Raw genomic sequence first — 17391 nt, 5'->3', positions numbered from 1 at the left:
TATAATAATATGATAAATAAAAGTTAATATACCTACTATATAAAACTCATATAAACACAGTAAGAAAAATATAAATCCAAACAGTAAATGGGCAAAGAACCTAGACAGACAATTCACCAAAAAAAAAAAAAAAAAACCACAATAATCATGTACTGTTGGAGTAAACATAAATTTGTAAAAAGTAAATCTCTGATGTGCTATTAGGTGATGTATCAAAGGACATTTTCAAATACTCATAAAAACAAGAAAGACAAATGTGTCTTTGAAGGTAAGAAATAGATATGGGTGGGTATTCACTATATTTGAAAATGTCCACTTAGAAAGTTTTATTTTTAATTAAAAAGAAACTTCGAAAGCTTTAATTCAATTTGAAATTAATAAAATTTAATGAAAAAGAATATTCATTAAGGCATTGTTTGTTACGGTGACAATATCCACTCCCATTAAGTGAATGATGCAGTAAGTAATAGCGTCTACATAATGGTATAACTGCATAGAACATTATGCATCTATGAGGAATGTTTGGAATAATTTTTAATAACAGAGGAAAATGTTCATCTATATTTAGTGAAAAAAAATCAGGATAAAACACTAAAAACACCTTATCCCAATTTGTTAAAAGTTGTGGGACTGAGGATATATGTTTTTAAGGCTTCTGTTTTCCAAACCTTTCATGATATGGGTTCTTAATCTGAGGTCCACAGAATGATCCATTGTCCAACCTTGGGTATATCACCCAAACGAAGGAAAAAGCTACTCTTGACCACATGTAAATTGCTGTGACACTACTTTTCTTCTGATTATAAAAAATGTTTATGAAGTTTTAAAAAGCAGGAAAATGCTTATGTTACAGTAGCTAATAATGGCTATAAAATATTTATCAAGTGATTATGCTGGACAATTTGATAAGAAAGTGCTTTCTAGGCATAGTCTTATATACTCTCCGTTTTTACAGATGACAAGCTGAGATTCAGAGAAGTTAAACGGTATTATCACACAGCCAAGCAGGAGATTCAAACCCATGTGAGTCTTAAATACTCCACTCTACTGCCTTCTCATGTAGGAAAAAAAGGCATAATATAAAGGAGTGTGTGGTCATAGTCCAGCTACATTAAAAAGTTTATGTAAAACATAGTATAAAACATTTTTTAAGTACATTGAAAATCAGTAAAAAATATGTTAACAGTGGCTAACTCTGGAGGTAAAAAAGAGAGTTTTTAATCTAGTTTTTCATAAATATAAGTTATGTTTATCTATAGCCCATTTGCTCTAGCTATAGAGTATACAAAACTGTAAATTGTTTTTATTGCTATTCAGATTTTTTAATATAAACTCTATTTTAGAATAGTTTTAGATTTATAGAAAGGTTGTAAAAATAGTCCAGAGAGTCCCCATATGCCCTACACTCAGTTTCCTCTATTATTAACATCTTACATTAGTATGGTACATTTATACAATTAAGAACCAATATTGATACATTATTAACTAAAGTCCATATTTTATTCAGGCTTCATTTTTATGTAATATTCCTTTTCTGTTCCAGGATCCCATTATTCATTAACTTCTGAAGAAAGTATTTTAATATCTCAGGCAATTTTTTTATAATTAACAAAAGGTTGCATCTTTATACATGTTTATGTAAACTAAAAATATTTAACAGCTAAAAAATACAGACTTTTACGATGCAAACTAAACATACTGAGAGTGATACCAAAGTGGAAGAAGTCATTTGGACCAAAGAATTTTAAGCAGGGAAGAAAGCTTCCAAATAGAAATTTTTAATGTTCGAATTAAAATAATGATATTGGAAATGAGAACTGTGGATAAAGCTAAAGTGTACTGACTTAGAGAGGAAGTAATTATAAAAGAAATCCCCCTCCCTCCCCCCCCAAAAAAATCACAGTGCTAAAGAGGACCAAAAAACGTGACACAGTCCACACACTCAAACAGAATGGTCTGTCAGACAAATCCATCCTTTTCCTAAAAGTTTCTGAAGGTTTTATCTTCATTTGTATCCTTCAGTAAGGAAGTACTGCTAAGGTTTAATATAAAATATTATCCCTCCCCCCTTCCCTCTCTTCTTTAATATTTAATACTTTGTGTCTGAGAATTTCATTTAGAAATTATGTGGCAGATTCTGTGTAATAAAAGTAAAATCTGGCTGGTTCCAAAGTCTGAGCTTTTCTACAAAATGAAAGAAGGGCCATGTCTCAGAGGAACTAAATATTTTCTTGGAGAAAAAGATTCTAGGAATAAATATACCTGGTTTTCTTGTTTAGCTTTAGAAAACTGTTCTTGGAGATTGTCATTCTCATGAGCCAAGATATCTCTTTCCCTGGCAATTTGAGCCAGCTCATCATTCGTTTCATCCAATTGCCGACGCATTCTGGAAATGTCTTGTTCACACATAATTAGCGCTTCAGTAGACTGTCTAGTCCATAAATCAAATAGTACATAAGAGACATTTTACCGAAACAGAATAACAAATTCTCACAAGACAGAAGATGGACAGTTAACATGAAAACATTTGAAAAAGTTTTAAACACATTTAGATTTATAGGAGTAAATACTGCAAGGATTGTGCATTAGAGTTTCTCTCTGTTGCCAACATTTCACTATGAAAAAGGGTGCTAACTACACATAATAGTCAACGATTAGCTAAATATTTCAGAACTTCTGACACTCAGACATAAGAAAACCTTCACTGTATCTCTAGACGCCATGGCTTATTAGTCTCCCTTTCAGGTTCTTCTTCCTCTGCCCTCTTAAAACTTAATGGTTATGAGGGTTTAACTCAACCTGCTGATTCTTCTTTCTCCATACCTTCTCTCAGACAAATTCTACTCATACCCATGGCTCCCAACCCCATCTGCACTGAGATGACTCTGAAATCATTATTTCCAGCCTCAGCCTTTTCTTTACACTCCAGACTCTTATATTTAACTACTTACTTGACATATATACAAGGTCTCAAAGGCTTGTCAAGTTCAGAGGAAAAATTTTTTCTCACATACTTTCCACATGTCCAGTATTCATCCCCAGCCCCTAACCTGGCATTTTCCTAGATTTTCTCTTTCACAAGTACCTCATTCCTGTTCTCCAACTCCCCAATCACTATCTGTCATCAGTTTTCAGCCACGGTAATCTTTCTAACGCAACAATCTTCTCAAAATTTTTTAATGACTTCTCATTGCCTATGGATTAACAAGTGCCAGAATATTTTTTATCTTTAAATATAAAATCAAGACTCGTTTATCTCTAACATAGGCCTCTGCCTGCCTGTTCAGCCTTTCCTCCCTTCACGTCTCCTCTTACACTTTGAGTTCCAACACACTCACCTACCTGTCATTTGAGAGGCCCTGTGGTTCTCTGTGGTTCTTTGTTATCCTTTCAACCTAAATGCCCTTCCCTTTCCTTCACCTGGCAAACACCATGTCCTCTTTTACTTCCTTACACAGAGTTAGGCCTTCTTTCTTAAGATATTAAGAAAGTTATCACCTTATATATAACACTAAGCCCCTTGTTTCTTACTATCTTTGTACCTTCCATAGTACTTTGCCCTAATAAGCACACAAATTCTTGTTGAATGGATGATTTACCTTGATGCCTGTTCCATCTCAGCAATGATATTCTTCATGCCTGAAATGGTCTTTTCCTTGAAAAGTAATATAAGTATTAAATAAAAATTATCTTAAACTATTATTCTGTTAAAACTGAGTGAATGAAAAGAAATTTCCCCCACTCTTTTGATTTCCATTTGGGTTTAAACATTTATTCTGTATTTTTTTCTACACTTTAAAACTAAAGCCTAACATATCAATGCAAATATCTGTACTGGATAAAAATGATAGATTATGGTCATTAAAGACTATACTCAGGTAAACTGATATGAGATCTATATATGAAATGCTTTGTTAAAAGCTATTTTGTGCAGTTACCCAGCAACATGAGCACTCTGCATTTGGAAACAAACCAATGGTCTGGCACTGAAGTGTTCTATATTGGCAAAAGGACTGATTCACTTTCTCACTTCATGTTATAAAAAAATGAATCATGTAAAACTAAATCTAGTTCTTAAGAATAATAACGTTGATCAAGTATATTATTTATATTAGTCATCAATAGCAAAAAGCTGCTAAATGGATATATAAAGGATATTATTAAGTTTAGGTGTGAGTTAATAAGGAGGTAAGCATTAGCCCTAGAACAAAGGTATAAAAAGAAAAACACTAAAGACAGTCTCCCTTTTTAAGGGTGTAGTGAGGGAGCAGAATTACTGGGGTCAGTCAAGGCTGAAATGGGTGTGGATATCTTTGTGCCATCAATACCATTCCCACAGCATCTCCTTTCAAAACTCTCCTTGATCTGAACAGTTACAGATACTATATGCAGATACGTAGGCTAACATTAGCCCAAAAATGTAGGAAAATTGTCCTTTCACTAAATAACTAGATTTCACTTTACCCTTTGAATTTTCAAATTCTTAGTAACCAAGTAACAAGATGAAAAACTAAACCTATATTTACCAAACAGTTCTGTTCCTGTTTATTAGAGACAGAGTTAGTTGTGCGGGCGTGTGTGTGTGTGTGTGTGTGTGTGTGTGTGTGTTTGATTTTCCTTTATTCATGTCCTCCTCCCCAGGGTACTTTTAGCTATGGTTTCCCATTCTGCTTTCTGGTAGAATGGTGCAGATTCCACTCCTGGCAGTAATGGCTATTGAAGTATGGTTAAAATATCCATTAGCAAAAGAGTTAAACCCCTTTGGGAAGCACAAGTCAATGAAGGAAAAACTCAGAGAAAATACTGCTTAAAATGGGATATTTACACATGCTTTTAAAATATAATTTAATACATTTCTAAACAAATTCTGAAAAACTAATTGAACTTATAGTGTTTCTGAAACCCATTACTTGGTTAAGCTTTAAATATTTTTTATAAGCCTAAAAAGGACTTTAACAGAAATTCATCTTGAAAGTAAGATTCTCTAAGAATATTATAAAGTATCTAGGGCAACAAAATCACTGGGTGGAATCCAGTAATATATCCTGTTAGCCCTGTTTTCTCTTAATATGGCCTGAATACCACTATTTCTCGAACTGTGAAAATCTGTGCCATCAATTTAATATTTCTTGTACAATCTCAATATGTTTGTCCAGAGACAGACTCATGGTAATTGTTAAAAATTCAATCTGGACAGGATGGTCATAAAACTACTTAGAAAACAAGAAACTAAAATTTTATACAAATAATTCTGGCTTTTATTACTCAAAAAATCTGTGAATTTGCTATTGGGTTTTTTTAAACTGCAACTGATAACACATAGTTGGACATCTTTTTAAACTATGATTACCAGAAGAAATATCACCTAATTCACTGTAGTATAGACTTTTCTAGGAATTGATTTCTGTAATCTCCAGATAAGCCTGTAAAACTATTGCTTTTCACTGCAGAGTGTTTTAAAACTCGGCTCTGGAATATCACGGTAGAGAACATGTCCTCTTTCGAATTTCTAATAGTTTTAAAAGTTATTTTCCTTCCAGAGGATGGGTGTGTTTTTATGTTCCCAATCTTATACGAAGTTCTTGATTTGAAATGGACTTGCAATTCGATATTCCTTAAAAATAATGTTGGTACAGTTAGGAGAAAGGAAGAAATAGGAAATGTCAGATATAGAAGATAGAACTGAGATTCAGAAAGATCTGAATAATTTGTTTCTAAATGTTAGTGTTTTTTAAAAAAAATCATGTTTCAGTAGTCAAAAAGTGGTTTGAATAAAGTGAGAATCAAAATTCCACCCTCCCAAAGCCATAAAGTTTCAAAAATATTTAGGTATAATGTATAAAGTAACAAGTCAGCCTTTTCGACAAGTGTACTAAAATTTACTATCTCATGTACATTGAGGACTTCAGTTACGCTCATGATCCCCACATCTATTAACTTCAATTCCATTTTCTCTTAGAACCTAAAAATCCAAAAGCCTACAAATAGTTCAACTACATGTCCCAAAGACGTGTCAGTAATTTTCCCCTCTAAGCCTGTTCTATTTCCTGTGTTTCCTACTCTGTGCACAGCAACTATTCATGTAATTCTGAAATCAGAAAGCAAATCCTGTTAGTCTTATCTCCTGAAAATAGATCTATTTCTCTCAAACATACTGCCACTATTCTAACACTTATTTTATTCCTAACTAGTATCCTTGTCACTATTCTCACATCTCTATAATCCATCTTTTATATGGATTAACAAGTGTCAGAATATTTGTTTTTAAAAAAGATCTAATTGTAATATTTTATTTACATTATTTTAATGATTTTCTCTATCTATGATTATAGAGTCTAAACTGAAATCATATGTATTTTTATGATTTGCTGCTGTCTATCCCCACCTTATCTTTGCCCTCCTCATCCCTGCCCCCATATCCACCTCTTTGTAATCTATTCTCTGGACATACTAAGCTATCAAGACATCTCATGAAATACTCTTTTGAAACCACTGGGCTTACAGATTAGCTGTTCTGTTGCTCTGGGTTGCCCTTTCTCTCACTGTCCCCTTTCTCTAAATCTTTTCCTGGTTAATACCTAGTCATCTGCCAGGGCAGTCCAAGCACCAAGACCTCCTGAAAGCTATCTTGATCTTCCTCCTCCCTTAATTGAACCCCTAGGCCAAACCAGGTGTGTTTCTGCCAAACTCTAACAGCACTTTGTGCAGATATCATTACGGCACTTGGCACATTCTATCATAATAGCATCTTTATTTATCTTTTTCCCAATTAAACTATAGGCTTTGGAAAGCGTGCCCAGTCCTCCTCAGTGTCTAGCATAATATCTAGTACATGTCAATAACTGTTTGCTGACTGGATAGATGGATAAAGGAATGAAAGAGTTCCTGCAGAGAGGGGAAGGGCCTTATTCCAATGATGCTGCCTTTGCTTAAGACATTTGTGGAAAACAGTTCAGGAGCTGCCTTCAGAATCGGTTAGTTTATGAGTTAGAAAAGGGTATCAATATTTCCCTGCCTTTTAGGCAACACCTTTTTTGTTGCTGTTGTTTGAACAACAAAAACCGAGGGATGGAGATTATCATCCAGTTTTATGCACCAGTTGCATCCGATCTAGTCTCAAAGGCTAATAAGGGTGAGGTAAAAATGTGCTCCTTGTTCTGAACACAATTACAAAGGCAGTTTAAATGGAATAAACATATTGCATCCCAAGGTGGCCACCTGAAAAATATAAGCTCTGGTGTGCTTTTAAAAAGAAATCAGTCTCTCTGCTTTATTATCATGCTCCACAGTTTGACATTTGAATTAGTTGTCAGTGAATGTTAATCAAAAATTGATGAGAAATCGATTTAAAAATATTAACTAGTAAACACAGAGTAAATATATATATGCCTCACTGTTAAAGTGTACAGCTGAAACTTATTGGATTTCATTAACCAATGTCACCATAAAAAAAATTAAAAAAATAAATACACATTATTTGAAAAAAAATATTAGCTAGTGGATTTGAACACATATTCCTTAAGACTATCTCGAAATATTTCAAACTCAGATTTTAAAGTTTCGGCTCTCTAGAAAAAAACTGAGAAAATCCTATTACTTTATTCAGATTCAAGTGCAAACATTTCTCTTAAACCGCAGTTCTGGAACATACTTTCATCGCCAAACTCTCTCCAAGGGATGCAATATTCTCAGATTTTTTATCCAGACATGCTTGCAGGCATTCCTTCTCTTTAGCCAGATCGTTGAGAGTTGCACCAAGAATGCCGATTTCTTCTCGCTGAGCAATACTTTGCCTTGTAAAATTATCTAAATGTGTAATCATAAAGACATTATTTTAATCAAGATCGATTTTTTCCAGTTCGTGCTGGTTGAAATACTTTTCAAAGTAAGTTCTCCTCTATTATATTCAATGACTAAAAATAAGTACTGTATCTCAAATAAAAAATGGCTTTTGTTGTGATTGAAAACCAAGATGAGTCATGAAATTCTAAATGACTCATAAATGTAAAAGCACAATTAACTATTTGAATTAGAACATCAAAGGAAAGCTCTATATCACAAGTTCTCAAAGTAGATTTACATGTGTGGTGGGGGAGGAGAGGATGGGTGGAACATTAAAACAACCATTTCCCTCTCTAATTTCCCCTCCCTCTAGCCTAGAATCACTGTTGTATATAAGTTGGTAACAGATCCTAATAAAATATTCAATTAGGTCATCTTCAGAGTCAAATATCTTCTAATATTCGGAGTTTCCTAAAGTAGTGGTATAAAAATTCCTAGAAAAAAATATCACCACAGGAAATCTGATTTGATCTGTGAGAACGCTGGCAAGCCGAGTCTGTGCTGAGGGCTGAGTGACTGGTAGACAACAGTGGTTTGCAAATTGTGGATTCTCAACCAGCACCATCAGTGCCATCTGGGAAGTCCAGATGTACTGAATTAAAAATTCTGAGTGGACAGAGCACTTACGTTTTAACAAGCATTCCTTTCACGTGACTCTAATGCACAAAACAAGATTGAGGAGACTGGTAAAGACACAAAAGCCCTGGCCATATTCTATCCAGGAACTGGCTCTCCAGGTGACACACACAGCAGAGTTTGGAAGCTGCTGGTCTAAAGCTCCAGAAGGGAAGCTCCACTAGACCAGACCTCGAGGTAAACCCCTGCCAACAGCCCTCTAGTGCAGTGCTAAGAGAGGCAATGCCATACACCAAGAGGATGAGCCATCCAGCACCTGAGAGTACATCATGCCCCTTTTCTAGGCAGTACTGTCCTTAAGGCAGAGTATATGTTTTGGGTGTTCTGATATCTGAGTTCATTCCAGGTGGCATAAAATAAATAGAAAAGCTCTGAAACAGCTCTAGTGTCTCCCAGGACCACCCCAATTTTCTGCTACTCTTGGTAGCCAAACTTCTAAAGAGATTTCTGTTCTCTCCTGTCTATACTTCCTCATTTCCCATTCATTCCTTAACTTACTTCATCTTCCACATCCAATACTCCATTCAAACTTCGTCAAAGTACCAAAATCTCCACTGTGCCAAATCCAATCAATATTTTTTCATCTTTATCATATTTTGCTTCTCAAAGTATCTGACAATTGATGATACCCTCCTTTTTAAAACATTTTGCTCTCTTGTCTCCCAAAATAACACTCACTTCTGGGTTTTCTTCCTACTTCTTTGGTTTCTTCTTACTCAGTCCTGGATCCTCTTCTCCTCATTCTCTATATTTCCCCTAGGTGATGTCATGGTTTTAAAATATCATTTATATGCTGATGTGTCCCAAATGTATATCTTTAGCTTAGATTTCTCTTTTGAGATAAAAAAAAAACTTATCTATTTAACTGCTTACCTTAAATTTGTACTTGGACTTAAAATATCCAAAAATGAGTTCTTCAATAGTCCCCTTTTGTATTTCTTTTAAAATATTTCCTATCTAAATAAAAAGCACTTCCACCCACTTAATTATTTATGCCAGATGCTTTTGAACTGCATAAAAGCAAATGTTAAAAACATTTCCTCAGTTTTAAAATGGGTTCTTTTATAGTCCTGAAGAAAATTTTGCTTTACAGTTATAAGGAGATTGAGTTATGACCATACTTTCATGGAGACCACCGGTCATAAACATAAACATAAATAGGAGATTTTATAAAAATAATTTTCTCTGTAAACCCAATACCATAGATATAGCAAAATATATGTACACATTCCACAAAAAATAATATATAAATAATAAGTTTCATTACAGCAGCTATAGCAAACCACAAGCTAATACAAAAACATCTCAATTTAAAAGTGATCACCATAAATTTACAAAGTGTTGCTGCTTTATTTAGTTATTTTTTCACTGAAAAATATGAAGCCATATCTAAGTATTTTCAGTCTTAAATATTAGTAAAAAATTTTTACTATTAAAGAAAAAGGCATTTTCCATGACTTTTAATTCATTAACTTTTAAGGGCCTATTTCCAAGTTCATCTATGTTATAACTGAAGAAAAGAAAACATTTCTACCAGACTTAAAGAAAAAGTAATATCAGAAAAAAAAACTCACCAATTTTTTCATCCAAGCACATAATTTTCTCCTGAGTAAGCTGTAGCTCATATTTTTTCTTAGCAAGGTGTCGCTGAGTATCAGAAAGATCTTTTTCTGTGTTTTCATATAAAAGTCTGTAAACATTTTAATAAAACTAATTCTGAAATTTTTATGTTTTATCAGCTTTTTAGTGTATTTAGATATAAAAACTTTTAAGGACGCTAATATACTTTTTTCCTTTTAGTATTTTCATTATAAAACCATGTTATAGGAAGTTTGGAGAATAAAGGATAAAAAAGAATCCTTAATCCACTACTCCAACATAAATTACTATTAGCATTTTGGTATTCCCTTTTCAGTATTTTTTTTCTTTGCTTATTTATAGTTAATATACTATAAAATCAAAACTGAATCCTGATTTTTTTTTTAACTTACACTTAATCTTTAATATTTTTCAGTCTTATAATACAGCCCTCCAAAGCATTTTCTGGCCAAAAAAAAATATATGAGTAATAACCATTTATTTTTAAGCAAATAACCACTTATTATTAAACATTTAGGTTCAATTCAGTCCTTTACTATTATAAATACATCTATAAGGAACAGCATCCCATTCATTCCACGAACACTGATGTACCAGGCGCGAGATACCAAGGAAACTATCGTGGACCAGGTGGGCACTGGCCCTGCCTCAAGGGGTTTATAGTCAGTAAACAAATAAACAGAGTATAACTTTTAGCAATATAAAAACTAGATAATCTAAAAGTCTTCTTGCCACAAAACACTGGAGGCATACTGAATAAAATAAAAGAAGCATCCTTTTAAGTGTATAGCAAAATGTCTAAGAATTTGAAAGGAAAGTCCCCTAGGGCCAAATTAGAGCGATGACTATAAACTGATGTCATGTTAGATATGGTTAGGGTTGGACTGTCTCAGTAGTCTTGTGTTTAAACTCAGGGACAGGAGATGAGGCCATAGAGTTATCTGTAACACAAGTATTAGAATTAAGACCCTCCAGATAAAACCATTGAGGACTATAACATTAGTTGAAAGGTCAGACTAGAGAAAATCAGCTTATCAACCATTGCTAGGCTCAGGGTAATAACAACAGCTAAAAATATTCCTTGGGAATTCTTTTTTTTTTTTTTTGGCTTCTCCTTGATTTGTTTTTAAATTTATTTCTTTTAAATAGTTTCAAGTATACAGCACATTGGTTAGACATCTATATAGTTTGTAAAACAATCCCCTCAATTGCTCCCTCCCACCCCTGACCCTCCACTTAGCCAACGTATTAATGCTGACTGCATTCCCTATGCTGTGCTCCCCATCCTGTGACCATCTATCAGCTACTAATTTATACTTCTTTAACCCTTCACCCCATTCTCCCAGCCCCCAAACACCCCTCCCCTCTGTCTGTCACCAAATTGTCCACTATATTTGGAATCTGTTTTGATTAGTTTGTTCTTTTATTCCTTAGATTCCTCATATAGGTGAAATTATATAGTGTTTATCTTTCTCTATCTGACTTAAATACCTTCTAGGTCCATCAAAGCAATGTCTTTTTCCATCCCCTTCCTTTTAGTCTATGTCTTTTTAATCTGAAGTAAGCCTTTTGTAGACAGCATATGTAGGGGTCTAATTTTCTTATCCTTTCAGCCACTCTATCTTTTGGTTGGAGCACTTAATTCTTTTCAATTTAGGGTACTTATTGATAGGAATGTAGCTGTTATCATTCTTTATTCCTGTTTTTGATACGTTTTTCCTTCTTAAAGAAGTCCCTCCAACATTTCCTGTAATACTGGCTTGGTGGTGATAAATTCCTTTAGCTTATTTTTGTCTGGGAAGCTCTTTATCTGTCCATCAACTCTAAATGATAGATTTGCTGGATAAATTATTCTTGGTTGTAGACCCTGGGTCTTCATCCTGTCAAATATTTTTTTGCAAGCCCTTCTGTACTGCATAGTTTCTTTTGAGAAATCAGCTGCCAGTCTTATGGGTGTTTCTTTATAAGTAACTAAATGTTTTTTGCTGGCTGCTTTTAATATTCTTTCTTTATATTTAATCTTTGGCATTTTAATTATGATGTGTCTTGATTTGGGCCTCTTTGCATCCCTGATTTTTGGAATTCTCTGAGCTTCCTGGGGTTTTATGTCCATTTCCTTCACCAGGTTAGGGAACTTTTCCATCATTATTTCTTCAAACAGCTGTTCAGCATCTTGATTTTCTTCAGTTATGCCAAACAGATGGATACTTGGACCCTTAATAATGTCCCACATTCTCCTTAAATTATTTTTGTAGTCTTGGCATCTTATCTCTCCCATTCTGATTGCATGTCCTTGGCTTTCCTATCATCTAGATAGGGCATTTAATCTTTTTCTTTATTCACTTTGTTTATTCCTCTGTTTATTCCATTTAATATACTTCTCATGTCAGATAATGTGTTCTTCATCTCAGACTGGTTCCCTTTTATAATTTCCATTTCCATTTTTATGTTTTTTTACCTCTTTGTCAAAGTTCTCACTGAATTTATCTATACTTCCCAAAAGTTCATTGAGCATCTTTATAACCAGTGTTTTGAACTCTGCATCTGTCAGATTGCTTGACTCCATTATCTCTGGATCTCTGTTCTGTTCTCTCACATGGTTTCTGCTTTTTTGTCTTCCCATTTTGGCTACCTTTCCCATGTCTGCTTCTATGTACTAAGCAAAGCTTCTAAGTCTCCCAGTCTTATTAGTGTAGATTTGTGAAGTAGGTGTCCCATAGTCTTGAGAGGAGTTTACCTGCAGGCCAAACTTAGTCCAAGCCTCTACCCCTCTGGGGCCACCTATTAAGATTCAGCAAGCAATCCACAGATGCTATGCTTATAGTTGCCTCAAAAGGCCACACCAGAAACCAAGGCCAGCTGCCTCCAGTGTGAGTCTAGGCACTGCTCAGCAAGGAGCACCTGATTCACTGAGGATATACATGAGTGTGGCTTGGGTGGGGCTCCAGTTGGGGGAGGAGGGGTTTCAGGGAATCCTCTGGGCAGAGTGACCTCTGTTATCCAGTTTGATGACATCACGGCTATGGCAGCGCTGTGTCAGCGTACAGGGAGTGGGGAGGCCTCAACAGGGAACAATGGATACCACCGGAACTTCCGTACAGAATGAGTCTCTTCTGGGCCCTCACTCCGACAATGTTGTCCCTAGTGCTTTTGTGCACAGCCGAATAGGCACTGGTGCTCAGAGCAAGCAGGTCCATCACCGCGAAAATCCGCTTATGGACGTGGTCCTTTTAAGAGGCTTCTGCCGCTGTCGCAGCCTCTGTCTCACTCAGCCACTTGAGACTGGACAGCCCTGTGTCCTTACTCTGTCCTACCTTCTGACATTGCAGGGTGATTTCTTGAATTTCTCCCTAGTTATATGGCTCTAGATTTCAGGCGATTTTTCCTTGCTGCTGCTCCTTGTTTTTGTCACAACTTTCATTTGGTTGCCAGAGGGATAAACAGAGCCTCTATCATCTACTCCATTTTTTTTCCCTCTCCCCTTCCTTGGGAATTCTTAACATCAAAATAAAAAATCAAAATAAAATCTGGTTCTATAGAATTAGTGGGTTTTGCATTGTGGATGGCCATATAATCTAGAACACTTGGCAGAAATAAACACAAAACTTCTCCAGGGAGACATGCCCTCCACCCAGGCACAGAACTAAGCCTCAGATAAATGAGGTTGAAAATGAGCTCACAATTCAAATTTTAAAAATACATTGAGAAACAACCCAAACTTAGTGGGAGTCAAAAGATAACACAAACTAAATTAGATACCTAAGAACTTCAGATTGTAGTATTATCAAAAAGAAACATAAAAAGAGTTTTGTTTAAATACTAAGACGTAAAATAAGTAACAGAATTCATTTTTTAAAAAAAGATTTTAAAAGAGAACCAAAAAGAACTTCAGAAAATAAAAATAATTGAAATAATTAAAAAAAAAATCAATGTCAATAGATAAGTTTAAGAACAAAATAGACACAGCTGAAGAGACAACTAGCTGGAAAAAAACAGATCAGAGGAAATTACCTTTTATGGAACACAGATAAAAATATAGGAAAAAATACAAAAGAAAGGTTAGAAGACATAAAAGGTTAGGATGAGAAAGTCTAATATTTACCTAATCAATATTCTAGAAGGAGAGAATAAACAATATTAAAAGAAATAATGGCTAGTATATGAAATCTTAAACTAAAGCAACATCAATGAAACACATGAATGACACTAAGAGAACATAAGTCCTAGGCAGAATGAATAACAAATCCATATTTACTAAGACAATTATAATTGGGGGAGGGTAAAAGGACTTAAAGGGAGGCAAGATTTCTAGACTAAAAGTGATCAAATGTGACACCTATAGACTGCGATGAGTTTTATATGTATAATATAATACTTAGAGGAACCATTCAAAACAGATACTCAAATGTATTATATATAAACTGAAACAGAATTCTAAAAAACTGTTAAAGTAACTCACAGAAAGGTAGGAAAAAGAAAACAGATAAAAAACCAAAAGGAAGAAACAAAAAAAATTACATAGGAGACTTGAGCCCTAACATATCAAATAATTACAGTAAATGCATCAGGTCTATCTTATCTATAGTAAGTAAAACTAGAAACCACCAAAATACTCCTCATCAGGTGAATGGTTAAACAAACTGTGGTACATCCATATCATGCAATACTACTAGCAATAAAAAGTATCAAAGTATATCAAAGTATTGATACATACAAGAACTTGGATGAATCCCAATGGCATTATTCTAAGTGGAAAAGCCAATCACAAAAGCCACATCTGATTCCATTTTATACCACATTCTTGAAATGATAAAATTGTAGAGCTGAGAAACAGATTAGTGAGTGCCAGATATTTGGGATGGGGTCAGGGGGTGGGAGGGAAAGTGTGGCTATAAAGAGGTAGAATGAGTGATATCTTTGTGGTAATTAAATAGTTCAGTATCTTGAATGTGGCAGTGGTTACATGTGATAAAATAACATGAAATTATATACACATTGTATCAATGTCAATTTCTTGCTTTTGATATTGCACTATAGTTATATAAAATGTAATCACTGGGGGAAACTGAGTGAATGGTAAGTGGAACCTCTATGTGTATTTCTGCAACTTCTGTGAATCTGTAATTATTTTAAATGTAAGAAGTAAAATAACTTCTAAATCTAACTGCACATCTAAACCAATTAAATAAAAATCTTGGAGCAGGAATTAGGAATCACTATTTTATTTTAAAGTTTCTCATTTGATTCCGATATGCAGCCAGGGTTGTTAAGAAGTGCTTCCTAATGCTGCTTCGCCCAGAGGGGCAATAAGCGAAAAAATGACAAAGCACGTATTATGTGAGACAAAAAGTGACTGTGATTTTACAGTGTTTCTCCCATCTTAGGACTCTTTCATCCCCCATACTCTGAACTCAATGAAGTTGACACTGCTGTTCCCCTAAAAGCAATGTCTAACATAGTAACTTTTATCTCCACAGAAAAATCATAGTCCAAAATCACAAGACATTTGAAAAAGCAAGCCATTTCAAAAGAAACAAGACATACTTACTGATTATTGAATCCAAATGGTGGCAGATATTTTAGAGTAAGTAAATCAATAATTTTAAATTAGACTAGTAAAGGTATAAAAGAAAGAGAAAAATATTAGCAACATGAACAAGGAACCAAGAAAAGAAAACAGATGCAACCAATATGAGAAATGTAATAGCTGAAATTTAAAAATATAGCTGATATAAAAAGCAGAATGAATATAGTTGATGAATGAGCAAACTGAAAGACCAAATTGAGGAAATTTCTCAGGAAGAAGTAGGAAAGGACAAATAAATAGAAAATATGAAAAGTTAGAAGACTTAGCAAACCTAACTTCAAGACTTATTCCAGTAATCATTACAGTAACCAAGACAGTATGGCATCAGTATCAAGATCAACAAATAGATTAATGAAGCAGAACAGAGAACCAGAATTAAGCCCACAGTTACATAGTCAATTTTCAATAAATATGTCAAAACAACCCAGTGAGGAAAGGAAACCACTGGTACTGGAACAACAGGATTGCCATGTGGGAAAAAAATGAATCTTGACTTCTACAATACACCACATACAAAAGACCTAATGTAAAAGTTAAAACTACAGAGCTTTTGGGAGAAATCCTAAACATACATACGGAAATTTTAACAAATTTTAGGAAACCTAATCTAATCTAAAAACTATAATCTATCTTGACCAAGCGGAGTTAATTCAGGAATGCAAGATTTGTTTACAACCTAGAATTAATGTAATTTACCATATTAACGGACTAAAAAATGAGGTAAAACAAACAAACAAAAAACATATGATCAGATCAACAATGCAAAATAGTATTTGACAAAATCCAATATCCACTCTTCATAAGAATTTGGAGAAAATTAGGAACAAAAGAGAACTTTTTCAACCTGATAATAGGCATCTATGAAGAGCCTACAGCTAACATCACAATAGTGAAAGATTGAATGCTTCCTAAGGTCAAGAACAAAATAAGAATGACTGTTCTCATCCTTCAATTCAACATTATACCAGAGGTTCTAGCCAATGAAATAAGACAAGGAAAAGAAAACAGTAGGTATTCAGAGTGGAAAAGAAGTAAAACTCTCTTTATTCACAGACAACATGATAATCTATGTAGAAAATGCTAATGAAACTGCAAAACAAACAAACAACAACAAACAATCTTAAAAGTTTAGAAACTAGATAGCAAAATATAAGCACAATATACAAAAATTAATTGTTTCTATATGCTAGCAATAAGCAACAGGACACTGAAATTTAAAAATATTTATAACGGCATTAAAAATACAAAACAAGTATAAATATGACAAAGGGTGTACACTAACAAATATGACAAAATTTGTACACTGGAAATTATAAAACACTGCTAAGAGAAATTTAAAAAGACATAAATAAATGGAGAAATAGTCTGTGTCTATGACTCAAAAGCCTCAATATTGTTCATAGTCAATTTTTCCAAAATTGATCTATAGATTCAACATAAAATTAAAATTTCAATAAACATTTTGCAGACATTGACAAGACAATTCTAAAATTTACAGGAAAATGTGAAGAACCTAGGGCAGCCAAAACAACTTTGAAAAGAAACTAATTTGGAGGGTCACAGTATCTGATTTCAAGACTTATTATGAAGCTTCAGTTATTAAGACAGAGTGATACTATCATAAAGATGGGAAAATAGATCAATAGAGCAGAAGAGAATCCAGAAACAGACTCACACATATACGATTTTTCATTAAGATGCTAAGGGAACTCAGTGGATGACTGGAT

The 17391-nt window shown here is 34.1% G+C and overlaps 1 protein-coding gene across 4 annotated transcripts in view; it reads right to left on the bottom strand.

Moving 5' to 3' along the window:
- Nucleotides 1-17391, bottom strand: part of TSGA10 (testis specific 10) — a 102686-nt gene that overhangs the window by 41064 nt on the left and 44231 nt on the right. For all 4 annotated transcript variants that reach the window (XM_006909414.2, XM_025045056.1, XM_006909415.2 and 1 more), the window contains 4 exons: nucleotides 10053-10168; nucleotides 7652-7806; nucleotides 3600-3655; nucleotides 2263-2431 (listed from right to left, as the gene is read on the bottom strand). In XM_006909414.2, the coding sequence (XP_006909476.1) occupies nucleotides 2263-2431; nucleotides 3600-3655; nucleotides 7652-7806; nucleotides 10053-10168 (496 nt within the window). The remainder of the gene's footprint in view (nucleotides 1-2262; nucleotides 2432-3599; nucleotides 3656-7651; nucleotides 7807-10052; nucleotides 10169-17391) is intronic.

This window comes from Pteropus alecto, unplaced genomic scaffold, assembly GCF_000325575.1.
Source record: "Pteropus alecto unplaced genomic scaffold, ASM32557v1 scaffold223, whole genome shotgun sequence".
NCBI classification, from domain to species: Eukaryota; Metazoa; Chordata; class Mammalia; order Chiroptera; family Pteropodidae; genus Pteropus; species Pteropus alecto.
Note: the sequence above shows the minus strand (reverse complement) of the source record. Positions and strands in the feature narration are given on the sequence as shown.